Source organism: Choloepus didactylus, chromosome 14, assembly GCF_015220235.1.
Source record: "Choloepus didactylus isolate mChoDid1 chromosome 14, mChoDid1.pri, whole genome shotgun sequence".
Taxonomy (NCBI): domain Eukaryota; kingdom Metazoa; phylum Chordata; class Mammalia; order Pilosa; family Megalonychidae; genus Choloepus; species Choloepus didactylus.
Genome location: NC_051320.1, coordinates 7,197,756 through 7,223,027, shown reverse-complemented (window position 1 = coordinate 7,223,027; position 25,272 = coordinate 7,197,756). Strand labels below are relative to the sequence as shown.

The 25,272-nt window shown below is 35.9% G+C and overlaps 1 protein-coding gene across 2 annotated transcripts in view; it reads right to left on the bottom strand.

The window, feature by feature from the left end:
• The window catches only part of SNTG1 (syntrophin gamma 1), a 1,042,376-nt gene that overhangs the window by 42,116 nt on the left and 974,988 nt on the right, over positions 1 to 25,272 (bottom strand). Inside the window, exons 16-17 of one of the 2 annotated variants that reach the window (XM_037803436.1) lie at positions 21,235 to 21,387; positions 17,061 to 17,153 (exon numbers count right to left, since the gene is read on the bottom strand). In XM_037803436.1, the coding sequence (XP_037659364.1) occupies positions 17,061 to 17,153; positions 21,235 to 21,387 (246 nt within the window). The remainder of the gene's footprint in view (positions 1 to 17,060; positions 17,154 to 21,234; positions 21,388 to 25,272) is intronic. The other variant, XM_037803438.1, reaches the window with a different exon arrangement.

The following is a 25,272-nucleotide window of genomic DNA, read 5'->3' as shown; positions in this document are numbered from 1 at the left end:
GAACTTTTCTTCTGTTGCACTACATTCAGTTATAGTAATTGGGATGCAAGTGGGAAACACAGATTTGAATATAGGTGATTCAAAAAGTCATTCTGAAAACAATATATGTCCAGGATACGTTAAAAGTCAATACTGATTAAAATAGTCACACTTTGTAAATATAATAAAAATAACAAATTCATTTATGCCTTAATAAAGACTAGAAAAACATCAAATAATACATAAATAATATTGAGGAAAATTGAATTTATGAAGGGTAGCATTTGTTTCTTTTATCTATTTATTCACCAAGCATTATGAAATGGCTTCTATATGTTGAGCATATATATATGTATATGTATGTATATAAAGAAATCATAGTAACTATCCTGAAAGTGTGAATCTCTGTATAAGTAAATGCCTACACTTTGTTTTTAAGATATGAAACTATAAAATTTAGCAATATCAAATCCTTTTAAATTGTATTTAATTTTTTCTTTAAACCTACAAATGTACAATGTCCTTTAAGCAATAAAATTAGGTGGAAAATTAGCTCTCTGAGGAAAAAAATAGTTAAATTCTCCATCTCACAGCTCTCTCTAAAACAAATCCTCTGTGTTTTAAAAAGTGAAATAACTTAAACTGAAATATAGAAAAATTAAAAGAAATTATAAAATGGAATATTTAGCAACTTTTGAAAAAGAGGACTTTTAGGCTTAGAAGTAATAAATTGTAAACTCACTTATGTACAATTAAAATATGTTAGCCAAAATTAAAAGATATTTAATAGCTTGGTAACATATAGCAGGCTGTATGGTAAAGTGTAAGGAAAATCCTAAACTCTCAAAAAAAGACAAATAATATTAATTGGAGAAATTATTTGAAAAGAATTAATTATTCTTACTAATAAACATATGCAAATATTTTCAGTCTCACACGAAATCAAGAAGAATGTATTAAAATTAAAATGGCACAGCTTTTACAAACACTAAATTAGCAAAGATCAGTAAAAAGGTAATAATTTTTTATTCTTTATGGCAGGAATGTTTATGGCAGGAATGTTAAGTATATATATTTTAAGTCTTAAGAATGTGATATTACTTGATACATAAATTCCATTTCTATAAACTAGCTGTAAGGGAATACAATATATTAAAACATAAAGGAAAATATCAACCTTGTTATTATCAACTACCAAAAAATGACAATTCTACACATTTTACATTCAGTACTGCTCATGAGAAGTATGTAATGACATGGCAAAATAAAAATAATATAATGTTAAAGAGGGGACACAAGGACATCAAATTAGACATGAGTATGTTAAACAAACAGAGATGCTTGTAAAAGTCAGAAGAAAAATGTCTCCAAAACATAACCTCATGCATAGATCAGATCCAGACATTTATTCACTGTGTGGTTTTGGATGAGAAACTTTATTTCTAGATCAACTCAGCCTTATGATGAAAGGTTTTCAAATTCTCAGACTATACCTGGAAATGGTGTTTCACATGTAGCCATGTGGCATAAATTAAAAAACAATCCTATTTTAATTAGTTGACATTGCAAAAGGGGGAGAGACTTTAAAAGCTCATTGCTTTAAATAAAGAGCAACTAAGTTACTCTAGCTAAAAGAAAGTGGATTAGAAACATATAAGGGAAATTTGGAGATTTTTTTGAACACCAAGCACAAGTCCTTGACCCAGAGTACAGACAGTAGGAGAGAATTATTTTAATGCACAATTTTACGTTTGTATTTTAGGGGATGTGTAGCACCAAGTATAATAGCACCATATTTCTAGTTATGTGAGGATCAGGATTTATTATGAAGTCTGTGTTGCTATTTGGCCTCTGTTTGGTAGTCTTAAATCTATTTTTAAGCCTAAAATTCCTACTTCAATCCAAAGTCAAAAATGTGTATACTGCAGCATAAACTTTGCCTGAGTAACTTTAAATAACTAATAGAGCTGTATAATATTATTTAAAAAAAAAATTTAAACACACACACAAATTAAATAGGAATGGTCCTAGTTGATCACCTCTGACCTTGACAATGTTTTTCTCCCAGATGATGGTCTTTATTGCATGAGGTAAATGATACAGGTGCAGGCTTGAGGGTAGAAAAATTGAAGAGGAAATAGAGGATGTATTTCTCAAGGACAAAGTTTGTCTGCTAGAGAACAGGGAAAATTAATAAACAAGAAAAACTTTACAAAACAGAGGTTGTACTATAAAAGGGCTTGGGAATTTAGTAAGAAGGGGAGTATTTCTTTTGTGAAAAAGAAATACTTAGGGTACTCCAAAGATGAAGAAATATTGAATCAAATGATTGACTGAAGGATTTGTCAGCTAAAAAGTCAAGCAGTGACAGGGGAAGCATAAGAACAACCACAGTAAACTGTTTAACTGGTTAAAACTCAGAAATTCACTGAGGCCGATTTGGAGAACCTGGTCTGGAAAAGGCGTCAACAAAAGTTGTATAAGTCTGAAAAATGACTTCATTTAAGAACTATTTGGCAAACCTATTTCTTATGTCAATATTTTCTTAAGATTTTGATAAACATTCTGTAAACTATGTTACACATATGAGATGTTGAAAAATTGAAAAATGCAAGTGGGCACCATGTTTTTCATAGCATGTTATTTAAATTTCTGTTGGAGATTCCTGTAGCTGGCTGAGGTAGACTCCTATGGGACAGGGCAGGGTGAGCTGTTAGGCAGGGGTGAAGAGTGGGCTGCTTGTGGTTATCCTACAGACTGATGTGCCTATGAACAGGACACTAGTGAAGAAGAGGCAGGAGCAGGTATTATTGCTTAAAGAGCTTTCCAATCAGAGGTACATCTTGGTTTCAAGGTGTAAAAAGTCCTACATAAAATACATGTTGAGTTTTGTTAGAAAAATGACCTTGCATGATGTCACACTAAAACTGGAAAAAATATGAAAATTTTTGTCTCCATTTTTTCATTCTGGTACACATCGTGTGTACTGGTACAGCCAGTATTTGCCTGCTTGGAATGAGATTAAGAGAACTGTAATTCTCTCTGGGACCCCCATCTCCACAGACTTGCCTAAATTCCATTATCAGTAAACTAAGATAATTTGTTCTAACATAATGCATATATCCAGGGAAGGTAAAGAATTTCGTAGGCAGTATACTGGGGAAAACAAAATAAATAAATAATGTTGATCTTAGAGCTGTAAGTCTTGAAATGTAACCCAAATTTTATATCCCCACATGACTTTGGGCAAGTTTCTTAGTTTACTGGAGACTTCCTATGAAATAGAAGTAATATCTGATTGTCCTCTTTTTACACGGTTCCTGTGAAAATAGGTGAGATAATATTGCTCAGAAATTGCTCTGTAATTGTAGAATATGATAGAATTGCAATAAACTCTAATTAGTTTATAGAAGTTTTTACAGTGGAGGAGTTAATGATGGCAAATTCTGATGGGAGAAGGCTCCGGAACACAAGCAGTAATGGGTGCAGCAGGCACATTATGGGAGCACAAGTCAGAATTTACAGAAGACAAATATTACCTACTTCATATTTCAGTGCTGGGCCTTTTTATAATCTTCTATAAAAAATGTTCTTGGCAATAGAACTAAAATTTTATTTCATCTTAAATGTAAATCATAAAACATTTTAATTTTTTGGTAAACACATCCCGATAAATGCCTAAAATGATTTTTTTTCAAACACTAATAAATATCTATCACATGGATATATGTTACTAGGTTATGTTATCCACATATAGAAACACTTTCTTCGTCTCTGTCGTTTCTATAACCTCCATTGTTTTCTCCTATTTATTGCATAAAGCTTTTGGTCTGTGATGTGGAACAGGGTTAAGTATTGGAGGAACCTTACAGAACTAGTGATAATACAATGCATGTTTGACTTTGGAGATGAGATCCTTTAAGAGACATAAAGTCTACGCCCCGTTGGTAAGGACATGCAAGCTCCAGATTTCCTCTTGGTGTGACTAGGCCTCAGGTACAATCACCTTGTGGGTCAGTTTATCTTTCTGCTCAAATCCGCCGTTCTCTTTCCATGTAGGTGTATCTCCTATAAATGTGCCAGATACACCTACTGCTTACTATTCTCTGTCTCAGGTGCTACTCCATAGCCAGGAGCAGGACAGATGCCAAGGTGGAACTTGGAGATGGATGACTTGCTAGCAGGCTGGCAACAAAGATGCCATCCCTTACAGTAAGCAGAGTATGGAGAATCCATGGTGTTGGATCTCAAGCTTTAAGGCTCAGAAGAATTATGGGTGGGTGGTGGGCTTGTAAAGCCCAAATTGCTATGCCCCACCCCCAGAATTTCATATTTCTTAAGTCTGGAGTAATGTCCAAGAACTTGTAAAATTTATGCTGCAATTGTCAAAACTTTCACTGGTGGTGAATGGGTATGGGAAAGGGATAGAGATGGAAGGGGACCTCTGATGCTGGGTGTGTATGGAGCCAGGTGTCAGGACTGTGGAATTGGGTGACCACTGTGGGGCATTTTCAGATTCTCAGACCTATAGCACTGACCCCCCAACTCCTATATTAGAAATAGCAAACATCCTATTGCTTAAACACACACAAAGGCCTCAAAGGAGTTGGGCAATTTCAAGACCTACCACCCCTCTTGTCTTCTCTTCTCCTGGTGGTTAGAATAACAAGGGTCCCATCTCAACAGGGCTTGGCTAGGGATGGCTGGACCTGCTAGAAGAAGATGGGGAGAATAGCCAGAATGTGCAGATCTGACCATTGTGCACCATCAAAATTCAGGAGAGCAGATGTGAGACAGAGTCTGGTGATGTTTGATCAAGGGATCAGAATCTGAAGAGAGGTCACAGAAATATTTTGATATGGAAGCATCAATTAAGGGATTGCCCACTCTGGCATCGACCCCTGGAATCAGTGCTCAAACACTGCTGGGATGGCTCATGGGAACTTGGAGAAAGGGATCTCCGACCTCAGGGAAGTAGAAATGCCAGAACTGCCTTGGAAAATGGAGAAAAGGGGTCATTAGGCTCAGAGAAGTAAGTGGAGATGCTAGAATGGGTACACTATATGAAGCAGGAAACCATCCTGTTCTGTTGGAAGGCATAGAGGATAATTTGGTTTGTTTACCAAAGTGATAAGGAACTCATTTACTTATCAAAAATTGTCAACATGACTCAAGGGCTCCGTAATTACAGTTTTTTGAGGGTCAGAGGTGATGTTGGAAGATGGTTACAATTTGGACTCCCTGTTAGCAGTGGGGATGAAAGGATATGAAATAATAAATGCCAGGCAGAAGTGAGATGGGCACAAGAGCAGCAAGAAAAGGTGGCAGCTGGAGGGGCTGACCTATAGAGAGCTCTAGAGATGTTTATTATACATGGTATTCCAAGAGGCAATATAGATGGGCAGCCAACAAAGATATTGCTTAATTAAGACAATCAAAAGAAATCAAGAAGGGATAATCACAAGCAGCTTCCCAGTTTCCAGATCTGGAGCCCAGCTGATGGAAAGAGAAGCCAGTATCCATGAGGAAGGACCCTAGGTCTTCACCACTGTGCACTGAGTAGTAATTTACCCAGGCGTTCCTAGAGAGACATATGGTCATTTTCTCAGTTAATGCTGCATCTGGGAAAGGGGAATCCCCAAAACTTGTATGGGATTCATAAACCCGGAGTCTGAATTAACATTTATACCCCAGGGCCCACAGTCCCTAACCTCACCTTTTAGGGTGAAGTACAGGCAAGGCTGGTAACAGACGGAGCTCTGGGCCATGTCTGGCTCACTGTACTGGGTCTACGAATCTACCCCATGTTCATCTCCCTGATCCTAGAATGCGTAATTGGAATAGACATACTTGGTGGCTAGAAGAACTTTCCTACTGGTCCAAGTGAAAACCTCTGAAACTCTGGCACCCTGCTCTGACAAGACAGGAATTCAAAAGCAGACACAAAAATAAAAACAAAACAGCATCCCATAGGAAAGGCAGAGATTAGTGACACCCTCTTGGGAACCCATTTAATTCACAATCTGTCACCAATAGGAACCATATAGATCATGGAGCTTGGCAGAGGACTACCACAAACATAATCAAATAGTACTTCCAATTGTAGCTGCTCTACTGGAGGTAGCAAATCAAAAGAGGCTCCAGCATGTGATATGGGACCCTTGACCTGGTTGATACTTTTTCTTTTTCCATTCTATGAGAAAGGAACATCAAAACAATTTGCATCCATGTGTAATGGACAGCCATGTGTATTGATGGTTGTGTTCCAACAGTTATGCCAATTCTTCAGATTTCTGCGATGAATTAGTATAAAAAGAACTGGACCACTGGGCGTTCTTCAGAGCAATGCTTTAGTGAACTCTGTCAAGGGCTTATGCTGACTGGACCAGATGAGCAAGAAAAGGGCCTTGGCAAAACTCACATTTCTCTGGGAGGCAAACCCAGAAAAGATTCAGGCGCCCACCAAATCAGTGAGGTCTGCAGAGGCCACTCAGAAGGGGCATGGTGGGCCTCTATGAATTCTAAATGCAGCATGCACTGTACCTGGGAGTACTGCTCTTAACCATTTATTGGGTGGAACAAAAAGAGGCTTCTAGCTGTGAGTAGGGGCAGCATCCTGCCATTTGGTCCAGGCACCCAGAAGACTCTATGACACTAGGGGCACCTGTTCCAGGAAAATAGCATATGGAGCTCATGTTAAGCCCTAGTAGGAAAATCACAATATAGACCTCCTTGGGTTCTGGACCAAGGCTGTGGCCTCTTGCAGCAAAGACTACACACTGCTGGACAGGCAACCACTGCCAGGCTGCTAGGCCTTGGTAGAGATGGAAGGTCTAACAATGGGACATCAGGTAATGTGGCCAGAGGTGCCCATCTCATGGGGGGTCTGTCTCGTCTCTTGCATTAAGTCATAAGGCAACGCAAGCCCAGCACAGGTCTGTTGTAAGATGAAGTGGTTTGTCTGGAATCGCCGTGACCAGCCAGAGGGCAATCTCCACTCTCCGCCTGCACCTCACCCTCGGCTCATGCACATGGTCCCATGGGAGCGTGCCCCTTGGGGTTCCCCAAGTCAGGAGAAAAGGGCTGAGATGTATTCACAGATGGAGATGGTCCACAAGATTGTGTGAGCTAAATACTAACCATTGCTAGCAAAGTTCCCTTTCTCAGATAACTGTTAAAAGCAGTAGGGAGGAGAAATTCTTGCCACTGTTTTGCCACTGAGTCTTTCTTTTAATAGAGACTCAGCCCCATTTAGTATAAGATACTAAACCCAGAAGAGTAATTCACTGACTTTCTCAAACGTGTGTTTTGAGACATCTTTTTCTTTCCTTATAATGCCATTGCTATTTTAAGCTTTTATCTCTACAAGTGAAAAGGTTCCCATATGCTATTCATTCGAATAAGATGCGTTGTTAGAATTGGCTCACAGTTTGGAAATGTCAGTGATCTAGAGAACTTCAGTGGGGGTGCTGCTCTTACCCTATATTTTTACCACTTATAGCACAGATTTTCAAAGACGGCAGTTAGCTCTGTCAGAGAACAGGGAGACAAAGCTAGCTATACCGAAGGTACTCATGTTAGTGAATGAATTCACCTTTTAATAGAATCATTTCCTTAAATGTAGTCTACTTAAAAATATAAATCATTAATTATATACAAATGGGAAATGAAGTTACATTAATGGCAATGAAAACCTTACATGTTGAGCAAAAATGGGCTAAACAACCAGTGATATATCCTTTACCTCTGGAGAAAACAATTTCCTTATCAGTCCACAGTTTTCAGGCCTTAAGTTTTCAAGAAAAAATCCCCTTTTTAAAGAAATGAAAGCAACTTTTACACATGAAGGTAAAGCAAGCACAATGTCAACTACTTTACGAGAAATCAAATCAGGGTTTTTTGCTATGCACAGCGGAAAATTACTTGAAAGAACAATCTATGTGGTTTATAACTTATTACACAGAACACTTTAAAAATAAGAAAAATGCTGTGAATGCCAGTTCCTCTTTTTACTGTCCCCATGAAACCAACCACCTGGTTTTTGACATTTAATTAAGGTGTGCCTAACAAGAACCACAAACTTAAGTTTTTATTCTCTGCAAATTGTGTTGATGGATCATCTAGTTCAGCAGCCAATCAAACCTTCACACATAATTCTATTTCCATGTTGTATTATCCTTTTACTTTGGCAAGAAGCCCAGGCACAGTTGTTATCTCTAGCCTTCCACTTCCCTTATACCCAAAAAGTTATCTTCAGTAAACATTAATGTTCCAAAAAGTAACTCTTTGTTTTCTTTTTCATAGGTAATCAGAGGTGACAGTTGGTAGATAACCATAAAATAGCTTTTTCTTTCCAACTATTTTTCTTTGCTCATCATGGCACTTCTTTTCATTGACTTTCCATTTTTATGAAATTTGTCAAAATGAAATATGTCCTTTGATTCAGTTAATTACATTTGCCATTTTTAGAACTGTAAGTTTGAATGGTGGTGATGAATAAAGGGGTGAAAAAAAAAGCAAAAGTGTACAGAATTGGATAAAAGCATGTGGCTCCCTTTCATTCATTTCCTTAGGTGATATTATATTCATTGAATTAATACTGTATCCTTGAACAGTGCTTGACTTTAAACAAATAGATTAAAGCTAATGTCTCCACCAGACTCGGCTGGAATACCTTGTGATAAGTTTTGTGTTCGAGGTATGCCATCCATGCAGGGACTGCTAAATCCTATTGGTGAAGGAGGGCTTCACTGATGAAGAAATGCATTCAAAGAAGAATGTGAGCATGGGGGTGCTGTGTGTGAAAGCACGGGGTGTAGCTGAGACATGAAACAATGGAGGAGGGTATAGGGAGATGTCAGAGACAATGCTAAACTACAGGCAGAGTCCAGAATATTGAGGGTTCTAAATTATGCTAAGAAAAGACTAACCTAAAGGTTGTGGAAGCCACTAAAGTAATTTTTTAAAAAGGCTGATAGCATGGACCAGTTTATATATAAGCCACCTTTATCTGGTGATGGTGTGGGAGATGGCATGGAGAGATGAAACTCTGTGTTCTAATAACACTCTGACTTTTTGACACACACACATACACACAAAACCCCTTAGTTCCATACCTGTGGCTCTCGTTAGACTGTGGACTTCTTGGGAGGAGGAATTATTTTTATGTTTCCAGTGCCTAGCGAAGACCATGGAACATGGCAGATATGTAATAAGGCTACGGTCAAGAAATAAGTCAAGAAGTCCCATTTGGAAGATATTGCAGTAATCCTAGTGAGAAAGGGCTCCTAAATTAGTCACAATCGGATCTGAGAAGAAGGAACACCTTCCATATTCGATTGGAGGAGTTGAAAGATTGGCTAAATTGAGGAAAAGGCAACAAGATCCCTCTGTCTGTTTATAGCAGAGAGATGAATACACAAGGAATCAGGATGAAGATGACAACAAGCTCAGTGTTGAACACACTATGTTTGAAATGTGTTCAACATGTGGCTTCCGAGATCAGGATGCATGCCTTTAAAAGAATGAGCAAAACATCTCGGTAACTGGTCTCCACCTATGACTGCAAATGATGTTCTATTTGTTATTCTTAACCTTCTAATTCTATGACAAGAAATTTTATATTGTGTCTATAAAATAAAAATTGGCAAGAACATTGGTTTTGTTGGTATATATTTCTTTGACCCTTAGAATTTTAATTATAGTGTTTTTCATTTGTTTTATTTGTTATTGTAGTTACACTGTTGCTGCGGTTGTGGCTGCTTCTTTGTTCTGACAACTTGATAAATTTCAGCCACACTTATAATTCATGTTTTCAGTTTTCTGTAGGAATCAACTCTTTTTCAGCTATCTTTTGTAAAACACATGAACACACAGCTGTCAACTCAATTTGTAGTGAAGACTCCAGAGAGATAAGGAAACAGGTTTACTTAGATAGCTAAATCTTAGTATGTCTGTGCATTCTCTTCTCTGGGTTGTCCGCAGGCTGTCCCATGACAGAGATTAAACACTTTATTAAATAATTACTAAATTAATGTATGTATCTTCATATCTTTATTGTTGAAGCAACATTATTCATCACATTTACAAATATCATTTCTAAAATTTTATTTTCAACTGTATTGGCATGAGTGAGCCATTTATTCTCTTTTCGGTGAGCATAAAAAAATATTCCTGAAATTCAAAGAAATCTGTATTTCTGGAAACTGAGGGTTTACATGTGACTCTGATGTGAAAGACATCACTTGGGTAACTAGAGTGTCCCTTAAATTAAGAACATGTGATGAATGACCTCAGAATGCCCAATCTCTCCTTCTGTGTTGAATCACCTGGATTTAGTTCACAAAGCCATACAATGTTGCAAGGGGCTGAAGAGGCGAGTCTTAGTTACCCAAGTCCAGTGGGGGTGTATGTAAGTTTAATGCATGATTGGATCTATATGAGATGTTCCAAATGCAGCCTAAACTTTGTTTCCCCCCAAAATTGGGAATCATGTCATATATCAGTTGCCCTAGTGAAGCTTGGTTGCCAGAGATTTGCCTGCATTAGAGACCAAGAATCCTCCTGGCATAACGCATCCTGAGGTGAATGAAGGCAGCTCTACAACATTGCATCATATAGGGAGAAGCGATTGGACGACCACTTGGTGTTTTACAACCATAATGCACCTTATGCATCTCTAATATCTGAATCCTATGGTAAAGCCCACTAAGATGGGGTATATTTCTTCAAAAAACTTAGAAAAGGTGTCTAATTAACGTACGATGCATAGCACTGATTTTATTTCGTTAGAAGTGAGAAGGCATCCTCTTTATTTTACATTGAACAGAATATAACTATACAATAGCCTCTCCATGCGACCATCCTGAGACTAAATTCATCCACAGCCTGCAAACCTAATGTAATTGTGCCCACTCAGAGGCTGAAGCCAGTCGCCGCGGTGTCCTGCTTAGCTCGCTCTCTCACCAAGCCTCATTGACTGCCATCCTTCTTACTCAAATTCCTCAGTGCTAGGAGTCTCCCAGCAGCCAGCTAATGTGCTGGCATATAAATGAGAGTTAATTATTCTCTTCTGAACATTTTCTATAGGGCTATCTTTAAAATGATTGAGAGTTTAAACAACATTGACCTAAGAAATAATTTCCCTAAATGCATGAGTCTGTTTTACAATAAACACAATGATTCTCATTTTCCTAAAAGAAAGAGAAAATAATTTATTCTTAAGAAGAAAACAAAAATTCCATCAAATAGCTCACTGACTTTCGTCATGTGTTGGAGTTATCAGTCATACAATCAGAGGAAAATAAATGGAAAGATACTGTTAAAAGTAACATGCTAAGAATCATGTGAATATTGTAGCACTGTCACGAAGCACATACACATGTATGTGCAATTTCTACTTAAGTAGGACACATTTCAAAAGATTTTGGTTTTATATTTGCACACATTCTTTTTGGATTTTTAATAAACATTTTTGATATGAAACAGCTGAAAGATGATAGTATGAATAGTAGCAAATATAAAAACAAAGGATTAGTTCTATTTTGAGAGATTTAACCTATGGAATTCATATTATACTTATGTTATAATTATATAAACACTTTATAGAAAAAGCCAAAAAACATATTACAAAGTGTGAGTGTGTGTGTGTGTGTGTGTGTGTGTGTGTGTGTGTCTTTATGTGTGTTTGAAGATTACATACCTTTAGGAGGAAGAGTAGCCTACAGATGCTTTAATTAGTGAGTGTCAATTTATCTAAGTCATATCAAAGACTCTTGAAAATGAAAAGTGTAAATATAGGCCAAATTAACTTCCTTCCAATTTTATCTTGAAGTCTTGTAGAAAACAATGTTGATTTTTAAAAATGTATAAATTATGTAGATTATCTATATCATAAAATAAAAATGTTATTGAGTTAACAATGCATTTAATTCTGAAGCACAATTACTTGGGAACTAGATTAGGTCTTCTAATTTTATAGAGAAAACCTGAAAAACAAGAAGGAAACTATATTCAGTTAGGGTAACATTGTGTCTCACTGCCCAGAATGTAAGATACTAAAATCCAGGTTTTCATAAAACTGAATCATAAATTTTACAGATTTCTCCTAGTTAATATTTTCAATTAATAGTCAATGGAAGTTAGTATTGTGGCAAGAAGAAAACATAAATAAAATCATTGTAATAGCTTCTAAAATGTGACATAAATAATTATTACTTTTTTTACTTAACATTTACTATTTTCATACATTTATTAGCCAATCATTATTTCAAAACAATTTTTGAAACATACTATGTGTCAGTCACTACTGGCTCAGAAATCCTGAAGTAAAGAAGCCTTTTTAAATATTTTATCCTAGCAATTTAAGAAATGCTATTCAACAACTAAAAATTAAAAAAAAAAAAAACCAGCAACCAGCAGGCAATGACAATTTTGGGGAACTAGGGGAAACAATACTGTCATAAGTGCTAGTGTCTTTTACTTTGATCCAGGGTTAAGAGTCAAGATTTATGGTGCTCCAATCATTACCAAAGGACATTAACCTGGGATTAATTCATGTGTCCCAATTCTGGTCAAGAGAGCCCTATAAATCTCTGTATCCCACAGGCTGCAGAAGGATGTGGGGATGAGTCGGAAGTCACATGTGGGAGCCTGCAGGTGTCGTCACCCTCATTTTAAACATGAAAACTCAGGTGTTATCTATGAGACACAAGTTAAAAGTCCTCTCTTTTTGTTTTCCAAAATCTCATGGTGTAAAAATGTTTGAATGTTATTCATCCAATTCTTCCAAATCATTGAGGAGAATAATAAATGTTCCAAATCATCAAGGGGATGATATATAATATAATATAATAATGATATATATAAATGTCCCTTAATACTATCTTGCCCATGCCCACCATCACTGCAATCTGTACATCAGCTAGACTGATCTTTCCAAAGTACAAATCAGTCTTAGTCTGTGATCATTAAGCTCGTATCTCAACTTGGCTGATTATGTTGTTTGGTCAAGCAAGCATTCACCTCATTGTTACCATTGTTACCAAGTGGATATTTCATAGAGGATTTAAATAGTGGGTCAGTTGCTTGCATCTATGGGTGATGACACCTACAGTCAACTAAGGAGAAGGCTGTCAGCAATGAGAGAAGTCCCATCCAATCAATTGAAAGTCTTAAAGGGAGAACTGAGGATTTCAACAGTCAGAAGGAAGAATTTCCATCTCTATTTCAGCCAGCCAGCTTCTCCTGGGGAATTCATCCAAACCTTCTTCGGAGATCCCAACTTGAACCTCCCCTATGGAATTTGGACTTGCCCATCCCCACAGTCATGTGATTGAATTTCTATAATAAATCTCATAATATTAGGTTCTGTTACCCTACTCTACCCAGAAGATCCTTGACTAATCCAAAGTTGAAACATATCTGTGGCCACAGTTCCTGCCTCCAGTTCTCCACCACCCTCCTTGTACCCTAGCTTTCAGTAATACTGAACATCTCTTAGCTCTGTGAATATACTATGAATATTTTTCCAACATCATCTGTGCATGTACTTTTCTCAGGAACATCCTAGGGTGGCAGAATCCCTGTTGAGGATACACTTTGAGAATTTAAACTTAAGGTCTTGCCCAGGTTCTCTCAATCTTAATCATATATTATCCTTCTGGTTTTGTACCATCAAACGCACATCTTATTTCCTCCCTATAGCTCAAACCCTTCGAAGGTAGCTCTCTATTTTTAAGACTGAATACAAATTCCTCTGAACCCTTTCATAATCTGGAGTTTAGTAACCCACAGACTGCATGTCTCATCTCCGAGTCCCACAAATTCTAGGTTCCTCCCTGCTTCTGGATATTTTTCTGGATAGTTTCATCCTCCAGGTTTCAGCGTAAAGATAACTTCTGTGAAGCCTTCCTTGACCCCAAGACTGCTATATATGCCCCTCTTATGTCTTCGCCTAGTCAACAGGCCCTCAGTAAATATTTATTTACAAATCAAATTAATGTTTTATAGATGCTACTGCTGAGACCTCTGTTTAAACAGTAATGCTAGTAAAAAATTTAACTCATTAAGGCATATATGCATACTTAAAAGAACAGAATGGAATAAACATATGTTTTTAGCTTTGCAAATTAAATAAATAATGCAGCACTAAACTTAATTTGAATCATTAGTGAAAATACTCATCTCTAACACTGGAGAATTTATAATTTAATAAGGATGAGAATTACAAAGTACAAGCTCTACTGAACATGCCTGTAAACTTCTATGAGAGGCTCATTCTTGCAACATTAGGGAAACGGAAGAATGTACAATCTCAAAGCATGTTGCTAACGTAAATTGAGGGTCCATGAGATAGAGTGCTATCGGTGGTAAATGAGGGGAAATCATTTTCCCTGGGAACTTTCAAGCACAGATTGTAACAAGAATTAGCTTGAAATTCCCAGATATCTCACTGCCTCCAAAGCTTTTAGCATTCCAGTGCTGTCTAAAACTGTGTTGACTCTCACTCAGTACCACAAAAGTCTCTAATCTGGTCTTTTATTTTACTGTTCCATTCCTGTTTGTATCTTTATAAATTTACATTTAAAAATATATTTATAATATATTAATAAAAATTTATATTTTTAAAATTTTCTTGTAAGAAATGAAAAATGCAGTTTCTTCTCTTTTATGTAAATACAAAAATTCTCCCCCCTTTGCTGCTGTGTTAACACAGAACAATGTCTGCTTCATATGGAGCTCAACTCTAGAATAGTCACCTCCTTTCCTGGAAACTGCACTTCTTTGCAGGGCAACCTTTAGTTTGCTTCCAGAGGTATGGAGGCAAGCATAACCTACCAAGGTTACGGTACGGGTGCCCAATGAAGTGAGGTGCACAGGGACAAAACGTGTTCAGCCGTAAAGTGTGTATAATGTTGGTGCCATGATGCTCCTGAATCCAAATACTTTAAAAATCTGCTGGACATATATTCTTAAGGATTCTTTCCACATCAATATCAAAGACAGTAAGGAACTGGATATTATTTAATTCTTTTAATTAAATGTTGAATCAAAATATCTTTTTAATTTCTTGTGGAACAATTGTTTGCATGTGAATTTACAAATAGCATTTGCTTCTGGGCTCACGCTATGACATGGGGATAACTCTTTGCAATAGGTCCTATCTGTAGTTTGCCCAAGTCTCTTGGTTTAGCTTGTTGGCCTAGAATAGTTGTTAAAAGCTTCCCCTGACCCAGGTGTCACCTTCGTGATAATTCATATAGATTTTTCTGCTTCCTCCCAACTCTCAGATTGCTTTGATTCCAATGATGCTGATACCCCATTGTAATACAGTCAGAAAATGGAAGGGTATTGATTACTATTCCAAAGGCCTTGGGTTGTCCCTGTGTGCCAAGCTCATGACTAAAATCATTTCCTACTAAATTGTTTTGCCCTTGATGGTGCTATACCAACATGCTTAGACTTTCCCAAGGAATCACACATTCCCAGCACACTCATGGCCAGAGCGGATGAGCAGTGACATGTTGTTTACATGTCCATATCACAATTTTCTCCCTTATTTAATGATTAGGAAAGAAAGACACACAATCAGATCACACAAGGCCTAAACATGAACTCAGAATTGATTTGGGCACTCAGATGCATGTTGAGATTAATTTTGTTGGTCAGAGACATGTTCCGGTGACAGGATTTGGTGGTGATTCTGACAATAATGTTTCCTTTTGAGAAATCAGATAAACTTTTTTTTCTAATTAATTCATTTTAGATTATCTTCTAAAGGGCCTATTCTGATTTGAGTGATTCACAAGGAAGCCTGTAGTTGTAGGAAAAGCTTGTGGAATCTCATTTGATAGTTATACAAAAAGCATCTGGAATTCCGTATTTGGAGAAGTAACCTTTTGGCCATTATGCAGAGGCAGTGAACTGGAAGGCCAAAGTCAGCCAGCATATATGTGCTCTGTAGTTCTGCAATATTAGAAATAAAAAGAAAATCTCACCATCCCTAAGTAATGTGAGACTGCGCATGATAATCTCGATTCCTGGGTCCTTTGAAAAATCACAAGTTCTCTGAGCAGCCAGCATCCCGTCCGGCTCTGATGGGCTGAACAGTAACAGGTTCTGTGCTTTCATCTTTCCATCTTTCCAAGATCAAACTCTCCCACTCTGTCTTACCCTCTGCCTTCCTCATACATCTTTTCCTGTTTGCATTTATGTTTCAAAGTCCTCTATAAGGCTTCATTTCTGGGTAAAATATAACATTAACATTACTGTGAAGGATTTTATCAGTTTATTTCTCAAGTCATACTTTGATAAAGGAGTAAGCAGAATGGAACCAGCGAACTGATATCCTAATGGGGGAAGACAATGTCCTCTCTGGGGAACAGAGTATCACTAGCAGTGTCTCTAACATTGGAGGAGGTTTGGTGGTGAGGTGGGCATTAGATGAACTTTAAGATCACTTCCAACTTAGAATAAAAAGTATAGAATGACTGGCTTTGTAATTTGTCACAGACCAACACTGTTGATTTCTCAGGGATGTCTGGCTGAGCAGACATTCTCCACCATTCAATGTGCATTGAAATACATTCTCTGTGGATAGGAAACCCTGTCCTGATTGGACAAAACTTTTATTGAGTCATGTGTATGTAAGAGTTATACTCCCTGGCTAGACACTCCAAACACCCACAATTCACTTTCTATAATTCTAATATATTCTATTATTTTAAAATGCATGTTTTTCCTGTTTTGATTTTTTTCATGCTGATGCAGTTGAACCATAAGAATTACATTAAAGAAATTTTGTTTTTTGGGAAAAACATGTCTCCGTAATTAAGAGACCACGATGACAGGGAAAGAGAATATAGACCCTAACTATAATAAAGGTGTAATGTTTTTGTTATAATGCATTTGTTTAATTAAACATAAACTTTTGCTTTCTATAAAACAGTTAAAAGCCTAATTGATCTTCTATTAGCAAAAATGAGGGTCTTACATTTGACATAAGACAACCAATTAAAGTACTGGAAGGAGCTGCAAGGTAAGTCAATCATTCTTACTTAGAGGCGGACTGAGCACGTTACCTTGGTTGCAGCATCAAAGCAGATAAATCCTGTGCTGAAGTCAATGGTGAGTCCCATGAGATGACTTTCCAGCACACACGCGTAAGTCTTGCACTAGACAGAAGAGAAAACTCTGTGACTTTCCATGTCATTGGTCTAATATCGATAACAATAGCCAACATTTATCAAGCATTGTTTGACAGTCCCTGTAATAAGTACTGTATACAACATCTAACTTAATACTGACAATAATTGTATAAGTAGACTGTCTTATCACCATCTTAATGTTAATAAACAGAAGGTGGGAGTATTTTTTTTAACCTGACAAAGGGTGCACAGGGCTTTTTCCAACCCTGTTCCCTTGCATCTGTTTATCCTTGTACCATTTTGTCTACCAGTGCTGTATTTGTAACCAAACCACTAAAAAATATTGTAGGTGTAGGCAAGATTATGTTAAGCTGTCATATGCTCTAGCTAAATGTCACCACATTTTCATTAAACCAAAGGGAATTATTGAAAGTTAAAGTCTTACTTAAATTCTCAGTATATAATATTAAAAATAAATATTTATAACCAATAACCTTTGTGGATATTATTAAAACTCTCAGGCAAACACAGATTCAGTCAAGTCAAAAGAATATGAGAAACACCCTGATCTTTAGCACCTTTGTGTGTCTTTCCATAAGGTGCAAGCTGCTTCCCAAAGACATTTATCACTTGCCTACCTATTTGTGTAAACCTACTGTTTTTTTTGAGGCATCACAAATTTAATAACTTTCGCATTGATTTCAGATTATATTTTTATTTATGTAAATATTTTGAGAAGACTAACAAAATATGGATACTGAAATATTAAAAAGAGAATAGAATATATATGAAATGATAACTTGGTACTTTTAGTTATTATGATGATTATTTCACCCATTTATTTGAATTTAATTGCAACCTACAGAAAGATTCTCAACTAATGAAAAATACTTGTAATTCACACTTGAGGAGAAAGAGAGAAATAAGGAAAGAGAAACCTATCTCAGTCAGATTTTCAATACAAATCTTAACATCATATTTATAATACTATGTATAAAATCCATTATATGAATCACTTTGTGGCTATAAACATGACCAAAAGCATCAAGGTTGATCAAAAAAAATCCATATTCATGTGCTTAAGCTTAATTTGTAAAGGGAAAATTATAGGCATTTATAATTATTCATTTGGAGTTAAAGTTTCCAAAAAGCAGACAGAAAACATACTTCACAGGCCATAACAGTTCATTTTTGAGTGGAATTGGATTTATTTAATATGAAGACATCTTGTATGCTTACATCCACCTGTTATTACTTTATCAAAACTATTATCAACATTAAGGAATGTTCAAGTTTATATCATTTACTCCTTGTTTAGATGTAATTGTTTGCTATTTTCAATTATTGTTATTAAAAAGATCAGATTAAGCACTTCATATTGTGCATCACAATTTATCTAATTAAGTAGTGTTACAAATTACAGTGTCTCAATAATTGTCATATATTGAGACCTACTGAAGTCTAATTATCACACTATTTGAATATATATCATACAGAAAATATTTATTTTAATATGGTTGTTTGGATGACAAACAAATATTCATAGCCAAATAAAACACCATTAAATGAATTCAAAATATTACCAAGTAAATGGAATTAATATAAAAAGTGATACAATTCATCCTTAAAAGTCCTATTTTTACAGTTATATTAATTTAAACTGAATTAGTGGAAATTCAAAAAAGTGTTATCTGCCCTTACCATTATTATTCATTGATTCTATTTAACATTGTTTAAAAATAAGAAAATTTTGGCACTAAAATATACTGTAATGAATTAAGTCTTTTACTAAAATTTTGAATACAAGGGAAATGTAAGATTTCAGTCATAGAAATTGTCATCTTCCTCTTTCAATATTACATTTTCCAAATGTTAAGGTGCTAATTTAAATAACAATGTGGATGAATGATTTTGTAAATGTATGCTGTCCATGAAGCATATCTTAAAATAAATAAGTAGATACATAATATTAATATTATTACATAAGTGATAGGAAAACAATATGAAAATAATTAAGGGAACATATTGGGAGCTAGAAAATGTTAGTTTGCAGCCCCATTAATGAAAACCAACTTCAAAATAAAAAGTAATTTTTATTTATTAACCTATAATTTGTGTCAGTTCATTTCTTAAGTTTCTTCCTTGTATACATTTCACAAAAGGACATATGTTCTTTATTTCTTTACCAAATTTAACAGCAGTAGAAATATTGAGAAGGAATATAAAAGAAAAACAAAATATTTTTCATGTAAAAAGAGTCCACAATCATGTATTTTGGAAATATACTACCAAAGTGTTGAGCCCTTAATTACTGAGCTCTGATAGACAAAAATGGGAAATGATAAAATCTATAAAATAATCAGCAGTCAAAAAGGCATTAATTATTTCAGTGCTCAATCCCAATATGCTATCAGCATCTGGCATTTTTATTGTGAATAGAGGAAAAGATAGTCTAAAGTTCTGCCTTACTCAAGAAATCAGCTGGGAGAATGTGAAGTTCAGATTCAAAGAACAGTATTAAAATTCAGAGGAACAGCATAATTTTATTTTTAACTCATTTCTCAGCATCAGAAGTCATGTAAAAATTGTCATCTAGTTGTTTCCAAGTGGAATATTCTAGGTGAAATGATAATCAGGAAAAACAATATATATATATCTATATATAGATATATAGATATATAGATATAGCTAGCCAAGAGTCAACTCCCATTCAGTTTAATTATATTTTAACACTTTAAAATGGTCTCAGATTTTGACACTTGAAAGAACAATATTTAAGACATTTTCCATGTTTCCAGTTTTGGCATAAAATATCTATTTCACAGAACTGAGAATCTACACAGTTAACAAATGACTGAAACACTATTTCTCACCTACTTTAGCATTTTTAGATATATGAAGATAAAAGCAGAGCTAATAGACAATGTCAACAGAGCAAGGAAACGAAACCTAAATTTGAGTCTTCTCCCTGTCCTCTTCTACTAATTGTTATATCATAATGAAACACCTTTATGTGCTGAAGTGTTGAAAATAGAGATTTGTAGTCAGAAAAAATAATTAATTTAGATTGCAAAATCAGTTCCACATGTTGTAAACAATATGGCTCCAAATCTCCTTTCATTACAAGCATTCTAGGATATCCAATAAAACCAATATCATCATCACACATAGGTTTGTTTTCAGAATTAAGTATTCATGTGTCTGTTTAGTTCTTGGCTCTATGAATCCACTTACATGCTTCAAGACCATCCTATCTGTTTGATTTGGCCAGAGATTTGTTATAGCTCAGTCACAGAACCAATAAACAGGTGTTTGCTCCAGAGTGTGGTGGAGGCTGAGAGTTCTATAAAATCTGATCTAGACAGGACTTTACACTTAACAAATAAAGTTCAATGAGCATTTATTGAATTCCTGTGGCATGAAAAATTCCTGGTACCTCAGTTGGTATAGAAGTAAGTAAGCTAAACCCTAACAACATATAACTTAATGCGGAGATGCCAAACATACAAGTCACTCCAATACAAGGCAGACTGTGAGCAGAGCTGAGAAAACAGTGACACCAGAATTCAAAAGTGAGAAGAGTGACGAGTTTACATAGGACTGTTGTGGAAGGGTTAGTGGTGACTGGGAAATGAGGAACATTTTCATGGAAGATAAGACTTTGAAAAAGGCTCCAAGCACAGTGTGTGTTTGTGACGTGTAGAGATGAAGGGAAGGCTTTCTAAGAAGGAGCAGAAAGAGTGGTGGGAGTGAATGAACACAATCAAGCAGGAAGGAAATTAGGTGGTTGTGTTTCGAGAACAGGAAGTGGCTTTTTAAACAATTAAAATCAGAGCACTTCCTTTATTAGATACATATTATAGCACTTTCTAATTAAAATTGGAAATATGTTTTGGTGAATGGTCAAATTGGGGAAAAATAAAATTGAATTCATAGCAGTGTTTCTATTCATTTGGTAACAATGGCTAATTATTGAATGCATTTTCGAAGGAAGTCAAGACTAATGGAACTATATTCTATTGTAATTTGAGTTTAAATTAAAATTCAAGGTGAGTGGTCATCGATCTTTGGGGAAAGCTGCAGAGGCTAAAGTTCTGCAGAAGCCCACCTGTATCCGTTCCACCTCCAGGAAGGTTGCTGTTTGGAAGGCTCTCTCCCACTGCGCCAGGTCACTGTCCAGCTCCACAGAGAAGTAGAGGTCCTCCCCAGTCTCGGACTGCACCGTGAAGCAGTGTTTCCGCCTGTCCAGCAGGTCACTGTCCTGATGAAAACCTGGAGTTACACAGTCTGGTACACATCACTTCATATTGCTAGCATGACCATGCCTTAAAGCAGCATTGACCAATTTCTGGTGGAGACGGCACTTTCATGGAAAGGACACCCTGTGATATCCCTGAGCCTTTATTCACAATGGTTACAGTCACAATAATCCAGACCCCAAAGTCAAAACTAACACCTTTCTTCTCTGTATTCAATTAAAGCATGTCAACAAAATAGAAATTGGAATGCCTGGCTTCAACCCTTAGTAGAATCATAACTACCAAATAATTTAACAGGTAAGATTCTGTTTCTTAATCTGTATGATGGCATAATACACAATCTTTTCTCTTCCTTACAAAGAAGATTGCTGTGATTTTGGAAATAATGATGCATGTGAAAGTGTTTGCAAATTTCAGAGCTGTATAAGCATGCTATATTTTATTGTGTTGTGCTTTGCAACTCTGAAAGGATCATGAAAAATATTTTTCTGCGTTAGAAATGAAAAAAAAAATCTAACTTGTCTGAGGCAATTTTTTTAAAATACACATTAACCTCACCTATGTAATGCTCTTTCACTGAGTCAGAAAGTCTCTGACTCTGGCACTTTCCTGATCTTCCCAGAAGTTATTAATGAAATTGTTCAAAAATCTACTTGAAATCCAATTTCAGAGTTGTTAAAACTTGAAAAAATACAGTTAAGAATTGATGAAATAGGATATTCCCATGCAATGTACTGAAAATTGTCCAAAGGATAATCACTGCTGTCTTGAATTATTTCCTTACACAGAGGCACAAGAAATTTTCACTATCAAACATGCAAAATTTTAGAAGGAATGCCCTAATTTGGCAATTGTGTTTCTGAAATGATAATTATTTTCTCAATGAACATTGTTTTCCACTTAGATGCTTAAAATTGCTAGGGGAGGGTCTAGTGAAAGTTAGTTATTTATAGTGTTGTGGAGCATAGCTGCATCATTTGAGGTCAGCAGATTCTCAGAAAGCTAAAAGGAGGATCCACTCATTTGTATTTATTTATTCCCCTACTCTGCCTTGAGGGGGAAAAAATGAAAATACAACATTTATGTGAATACAGTTCAATGATAAGCAGATTGTAATTTTTTTTCTTTCTCTCTTTTTTTTTTTGGTAATTTGAAGCTCAGAATGTCTAGGCAGCCTCCCATTATTAAATAAATAACTGTGCAAGTAATTTGTTACTACAAATTATAATAAGTACCATTAAGAAAAATAAGAGCATGATATTTATATTGAAGTAGATTGGGAAGCCAGGGAAAGTTCTGCTTAGGGACTGAATTTTAAAGAGCTTGCTGAAAGATGAATAGAAGATGAAGGTTAAAATCGGGAGGAAGTGTTTCTTTCCAGTAAGAGGATACAGATCTGGCAGGATGCAGAACTGGCAAAGACCTGAAGAAATAGAGTATGTGGTGCATTACAGAAATCCCAATTAAAGGCAGAGAGATTTGGGATGAGTCTGGAGAATTAGATGGGGTTACAGGTTAGGTGAAAAAAATGGATTTTAACATAAGTGCAATATGGAGTCACTTATCAAACATTTTGGTAAATACTTGTTCTATTTATGTTATAGATATTTCAGTTTCTACATTGGCCTTTTAAATCGATAATGTTGGCACAGAAATTATAGCTAAACATTGCAGACTTTTAAAAAATTTGGCAATTTTGTAGTCTGTTAAATGATCTTAACTTTCCTTATAATATACACATTTAATCCAATTACTAACCATACATTTTCCATATTTTTCCTTCTCATAAATTACATATTGAAATAGTTTCTTAAAATGGCATTCATTTAATATTTTCTGTTCTAATGGAAAATTTACCCCTTCACTGTTTTAAAACTCAATTTACTTCTTCTATTTCACCCCTCAACATTGAAGTGGATTCTCTAAATATAATTTCAAAATCTCTCAATACTTGTAGTTATTTATGATTGTTATTTTTATGGAATTACTATATATTGCCTCACAGTTTAAAGAGACAAATATGTGCAAATAAATAAAAGCAATCATGACAGTTTTATAGAGTTAAGGAGCCAAGGCAGCAGAAAAAGGAACAATAAATCATCCTTGAGAGAAAGTGGGAAGGAGAACATTTATTGTAGGAAGAAACTGTGGTATCGTCAAGGACCCAGGATCTCAGGCAAGAACGATGAGCTGAAAGGAGATGCAGTGGGAAAGAAAACTGGAGCCAAGCCTGAAAGAACCCTGCTCAGCATGCTGAGGCCATCCCACAAATGCCCCTGCCATGGACAACCACTGGAGGACCCGAGGTATGAGAGAGGCAGGATCCACTGTGTCCTTTAGAGAGAGAGAGCTGCTGAGTGGGGAGTAGGGGATGTGGGGCAAACCACACACAGTACCTTGGGACCTTATTCAGAAGTTCAGTGACTATAGCCCACACATTTTAAAGATCTGCTGTCAACATAATCATCCAAAATAACTGCTTGGACTTCCCTTGTTGGTGTTTCTACATTGAGGCTCCCTGTAAGCCACTTTTCCTTCTCAAGTCATCTCAACAGAGCATGCCTCCTTTTCTTCTCTTCAGGTTATTGCAGTAATCATCAAGATAAATACAAGTAATAATGTATTTTACTAATCAGACAATTAAATAATAAGATATGTAGAAATAGAGGGTGCTCTTGCCTGGAGGTGTTAATAGCATATATGAATATTTATACATGCATATCACATATGTATAATGAGATTGTGAATATAAATTAAATGTAAAAATAAATTTATTCATTTATTCTCCTCTCTTCTTCTCCCTCCCTCCCTCTCTCTCTCTGTCTCTCTCTGTCATGCATGTAACAGTGTGGTTCTAAGAACCAGGGTTGTACTGTCAGAATGTTGTCTGGGTTCACATCGCAGTTCTCCTATTCATAATCACTTATCACTTCTTGGGCAAATTGCTTACCTTCTCTATAGCCTCCTTCTCTTGTCTGTAATATGGAAATAACTAATTGGTCTGATCATGGTGATTGAATAAGATAATATACGTAAATATCGTAGCATGGGCTCTGGCAAATAATAGTTCTTAAATAATGTTAGATATTTCTGTTATTAAAGTTTCTATTCAAATATACATCCTCTTATCTCTTCTTCTTTAACTTGCCCTCCTTACACATTTGTTTACCTTTTATTAGAGTGTGAGTTTCCCACCAGTAGAATTAATAGTCTTCAGAGTATGCTTTCCCATATTGAAAGCATCATTTAATAATAGTTATAATAATAATAATAATAATGGTAACAATAGCATAAACTATAGTAGTATACCCAAACATATCTTGACCCTACCTCTGTACATTTTCCTCACTTATCACTTCTTCAGAAGCGTCGCCTGTTTTGTTAGTTTTTTCTGCGTTCCCTGGATACTTTCTGTGGATCAGTAACAATATGCTGTCCTTCTTATGTTAGCTCTTGGATTTATAAGGCAGGGTTACATGGCAGCAACATATTATAAATATGTTTGCAAGTAATGCATATGTCTTCTACAGCATTCAGAGATCAATGAGCATATCAAAAATATATTTTTAATTGAAAATAAATCTTGAAATTGGAATATTTATTAAACTTGAACACATCACCAAATATAATGTTCTACTTTGGTTAAAGCTAAAGCAGAGAATAGAGAGGGGGAAGACGGCAATTTAGGGAAGTGTGGAATTTAGTCTTTCCTCTAGGGCAGCTAGTAAATAGCCAGGAACTGTCTGGAACAACTGTTTTGGGGGCTTCAGAGATCAGACACACATTGTAAACCTGCCAGAAATGGTCAAGACTGATATATCACAGGACAGAACTGTAGTAAATTCTTCCACGCTGTGGAGGCTGGTGCCCCTCCCCACTGCACGGCA